The sequence below is a fragment of the Crinia signifera genome, chromosome 2 (assembly GCF_055691185.1).
Source record: "Crinia signifera chromosome 2, ASM5569118v1, whole genome shotgun sequence".
NCBI classification, from domain to species: Eukaryota; Metazoa; Chordata; class Amphibia; order Anura; family Myobatrachidae; genus Crinia; species Crinia signifera.
In genome coordinates, this window is record NC_139218.1 from 340,345,414 (window position 1) to 340,350,219 (window position 4,806).

Sequence of the window (4,806 nt, forward strand, 5' to 3'; positions counted from 1 at the left end):
GCGGATCGGGGGCCCTTCCTTGTTCTTGGACAACCAATTCAAGAATGGAACGTTGAGAAGTCTTTAAAGATCGCTGCTCAAGATATATAACTCATCGCCGTTTTCTCACATACAAAACGCCAATATATTACACCATGCTGATTATTTTCTTCTAATTTTGTTTTTTGTTCATGTTTATGTGAAATTAAACATTGTCCAAAGTATCAGAAAAAGTATAACAACAATCGTATTAATATGTTTAAAACAATAAAAAATCCGTTACCTATGTTTACATTTTATGTGTTTTTTTTTTATTTGTTTGTTTTATTGTTTACACTTTGATCATCTTTAAATCTGTGTGTGCTGCATATTATATCAGTATTGCCAACGGTTAATAAAGCAAATAGCCTCTATTATGAAGTTTTATTACTCTCCTGACCGCTGTGCATGTTGCCAGTGTAATTCCCCCATTGTCAGTCATCCTTAGCAGGGCCCTTGAACAGGCCTACTGCAGTTCCAGTAGCATTCAGCCTACATATAAAATGTTTAACTATAATTGCAGCAGCCTTCCGCCTGCCTATAAAATCTTATTAGACCTTTAAAAACACAGTTAAAGGCCAGATCTTTGCTTACCACTCTCTATACCTATGAATGTAGAATCCAGCCATCTACTTTTAACATGCATTTCTAGATTGCCCGCTAAGGTTCCAGGGAAAAAAAAAAAGAATGTGGAATAATTTGGAGTCTTGATGCAGCCCTGGCAGGAAGCAACTTAAATTAGGAATGCGGCCTTTTATTATTGTCCAAACCTGACATTTCTCTTGACTGAGACTATAAATAATTATGTCAACTATTCTAACTTGGAAGTCAGATGCAAATGGCACCAATACTGCTTTACTCTAAAATCATGTTTTAAAGACTGCATTTAGAATCATTGATGGAGACTTGGCTGCAGGTTTTACTCACACATATAGTCATTTATATTATATTGCACTGGTTTAGAAAATAAACCGCTTGGTAAGGATTCAGGGGATGACCTGGCGATGTGTCAATAATGGATCTGATATCTTCAGGAGATTCTATACAATCGTAAGTAGTTACTTAGATAATAAGGTGATACATTTAATCTCTAGAAGACTATACATATATTTTTTAATTGTATCATTATTTCCACTAAGACTGGATTTCCTTTGGCCCAGGGCGATTTGGAAGAGGTTTCACCATGGAAGCAACATCACACACAAAAGCAAGTATAGTGCACCCTTCTATATTTACATAGAGCTGTTCTACAGGCAATAACAGAACAATACTGAACATTTTTTTTTTGTGTGTGACAAGAATAAAATACATAAATATATACATCCAAGAGACTTTCAATACTATAACAAAACATACTGGTCATTTCCGATTTGAATTATACAAAATATGCACTCACAAACTTCTTAAAATAAAAATTAACACTGGATAAGTATAAGTTACAAAATAAAATACAAAAAAAAAAATATTCAAGTACTTTCTTGTATTTTCTTTTTTTTGTTGTATTTTTTTTTTAATCCTTAAAGACAAGAGAAGAAGAACATTTGAATGGCATTTCTAAAAAGCGTGTTGCTTTCAAAATGCGTATGTGTTTATATCTACTCTAAACACAGATCTCCACATTCATAGTCATTAGAAGTTTTTATTGTTTTTATTTTTTTTAGGCAATGCTTGAGCCCAAATCAAAATGTTTTCTTCACATATCTGTCCATGACGAGGTTATCGATAAGTGTGCGGTGTATTCTTCAGGGCTGGTCCTTGTCGCTTTTCTCTTTATTCATTTTCTTCATTTTCATTCTCCTGTTTTGAAACCAAATTTTAACTTGCCGCTCAGTGAGATTTAACACCCTGGCGACCTCATAACGCCGGTCCCTGGTTAGGTACATATTAAATAAAAACTCCTTTTCTAGTTCCAATGTCTGATATTTTGTATAAGGACATCTTTTCTTCCTCGTGGAGCGAGCATGAATCCAATTTGCTACTGGGTTATCTGGGAAAAAAAAGAAGGAAAGAGAAATAAGGGTTCATGTTTATATCTCAATTTTATACCCACTTACTTCATATTTAATGCCTGTAAATGGGGGGTGGGGGGAGGAGGTGTGGTGTTAAATAATAATTAAAATAACAATAGTCACATTTTATATCCCATCATGTTACATAAAATAGATGCTTTAGGAGATTTGAACAATTAATGTTCTATGTATAATCTACGTATCAAAGTGGTTTCAATTGATTCAGCCAATTAATGATGTTATGCCCATATTACTAGCAGAAGCCTAAAATAACAAAAATTAATGTATTCTCACAAGGCCACAAAAGGCTCTTACAAGTTCTATTTTCTGTATAGATATTTAGCCCATTATGGCCTAACATAAGTGATTACAATGTTGTGTATGTATTCTATTGCTATTTTCTTATCCAGGCTATATGTGGGTACATATAAGGACATCTAGTGAATAATCAGTACATACATGTATCATAATATATATAGATTTATTACCATTATTATTGTTTAATAACCTAGCTTTATTTGAATACAAAATAACGTACAATATCTGCCACGTTTACTGCTAGCATCCACCAGACTTCACGTGCCCTCCCAGAACCTTCCAAATGTATCTTTAAGGGAACTAATTCTGAAATAGTAATAAATCCATCAGTCTGGGTGCATGCTTATGTGTATGCGCCCTGCTTCATATAATTACATAGCAGGCACTGTATCTGTATCATTGGTAGAAATGTTATAGCAGAGAAGTGTATATTAGTGCTAATAAAATGTGTGAGTGCCAGGTGTCCTGCCTTATAATGCCCTGTGCTTTGTTATCGGCACACTGGCCAGAGATCAATGGTACAGGCGTCTATTAAACCTCAGTATATGAGACCAGGAAGGTTTAACTTTAAAGATGACACAATTAAGGAAGCAGTGTGTGAATCTGATCTCCTTCGGTCATAACCATAAAACCCACAGCTAAATACGTTTGTTCAAATGACCAATTGTCCCACAGAGCTCAGTGCCTGCGAGGGCATTCCTTATTTACCACTGCCTCTGATGGGACCCTGATATATAGAATGTGGACTGCAGCATATACAGAGATATGGATGTACAATAACAGGGATGTGGCGAACAGCAGATAGCAGGGAGGCAGGTGATGAGCTGATGCTAGGTGTATCCTGTCTGCTGAGGCTGCATTAATCCTCAGGACCCATTTTAACTGCAATGCTGGTCACAATCAGGGATATTAAAGAGATTAGTGTGCGTGTGTGTGTGTGTGTGTGTGTGTTTGTGTGTGTGTGTGTTCGTGTGTGTAAATCGTGTCCCTTAGCTTTGGCTGGGTGTCACACTGCACATGGGGGGAATAAATGCTTTACACTTATTGCACCCATGCCTGCCTGCCTTAATGGATCCCTTCCTATATCTGTTATTCTCTCTGGTCTTTCTAATGCACCCAGGTCTTCCTGCAGGCTGTGTGTGCTTTAGGGCAGGGCCCTGTTAAAGAGGTAATTTCATTTTATGGAGGACTTTAGTACATAGTGCTATAATTCCTCCTCTCCTCCTCCCCCCCTCTCTCCGGTTGTAAACAAGAATGATTCCAACTTACTCGGGTCCAATTCAGACTTGTCCTCTTTGTGTTTGCTGGAGAGGATACCCTCAGACTCCGGGGAGGGGATAGTGTGCAGGGGTGGCCTGTCTCTGAGGTCGCCGGGGGATCCATACATGTAATCCGGATAGCTGCGGCCATCACCGGGGCCACACTCCCTCCTGCTGGGGAAAGCATCAGGCTTCAGTCCGTAATGCCTGCTGCTGGCTGCTGCAAACCCTGGGAAAGACACGGTCCCTGAGATGGGCTCCAGCCAAGTGCGCATATATCTGGCATCAGCGCCCAAGTGTGGCTGGTGGTGGCTGTACGGATGGTACACCACTGAGGACTGGGAATGCACAGGACCCCAGGAGGTGGTGAACACTGCAGGCTTCGGGGCAAAGCTGCAGGAAGGAAAATCCCCACAGTCCGGCACTAATCCTGATGGTCTGGCAGTAGCTGGGTGAGCCCCAGTGGTGGGGAACCTGGAAGCCAAGAGGTCTTCACTCTCATGGCTGATCAGAGAGTCCACATAGTAGTTGCTGATAGGACCAGACGCAGACATTGTTTCCTCTTCTTTTTACATTCATAAGATTATTGTATGAACTGTATGTGTACTTTTTATCTGCTCATAGAACAATCAGGGCAGGTAATTATTTTTTCAGCCTCTCATGCTTGTCATTGGCTCCCACGACCCACGTGAGTGTATTTACAAAAAAAAAAAAAAAAAATACAGTGTAGATCAATGCGCAACTCCCATACCCCCCTCTATTACTAATAGGAACTGAGCGGTCTGTTTCTCATAAAACTCATCCTATCATGTGCAATCCAAAGGAGGACCTTATTAAGCCCTGATACATTTCTCGACTTTTTAGGGGTTTTGTGCAGAAACTTGGAAAATGTGAGTGGAAGGAACGTGGGAATGAAAGGAAGGGACTATTTCTTGTTGCAATCCATCTCTGTCTCCTCTCTGTAGTGCTGCCAGAATACTAGCATGGATATATAGTACAGTCCAGGACATAGCTTTTCATTAGAAATACATTATGATTTCTGGATTTCGTTTATAATCACTTAGCAAGAATCTGCTCCTTGCTATTTATGCTGGAAACTGGTAGGAAATAAACTGGGTTCTCAGTGTATTGCTTTCACTTTTGCTAAGCTCTCTGCATTTTTTTTACTTGCTATGTAGTGTGATGTTCATTATAAATGCACA

At 39.0% G+C, this 4,806-nt stretch overlaps 1 protein-coding gene across 1 annotated transcript; it reads right to left on the minus strand.

Moving 5' to 3' along the window:
• Positions 1-1,240: 1,240 nt before the first annotated feature.
• On the minus strand, positions 1,241-4,207 carry HOXC9 (homeobox C9). Its single transcript, XM_083171265.1, has 2 exons — positions 3,615-4,207; positions 1,241-2,005 (listed from the first exon to the last, which is right to left on the minus strand). The coding sequence occupies exons 1-2, from the start codon at positions 4,156-4,158 to the stop codon at positions 1,761-1,763; spliced, it is 789 nt and encodes a 262-aa protein (XP_083027391.1). The 5' UTR covers positions 4,159-4,207; the 3' UTR covers positions 1,241-1,760.
• Between the last annotated feature and the right edge of the window lie 599 nt (positions 4,208-4,806).

Bases quoted from the DNA above. Each gene is read 5' to 3' on its own strand.
- HOXC9 (XM_083171265.1), bottom strand. From the start codon at position 4,158: ATGTCTGCGTCTGGTCCTATCAGCAACTACTATGTGGACTCTCTGATC. The intron at 2,006-3,614 runs GTAAGTTGGAAT...TTTTTTTCCCAG, and splicing joins CAAGTCTGAATTGGACCCGA to ATAACCCAGTAGCAAATTGG.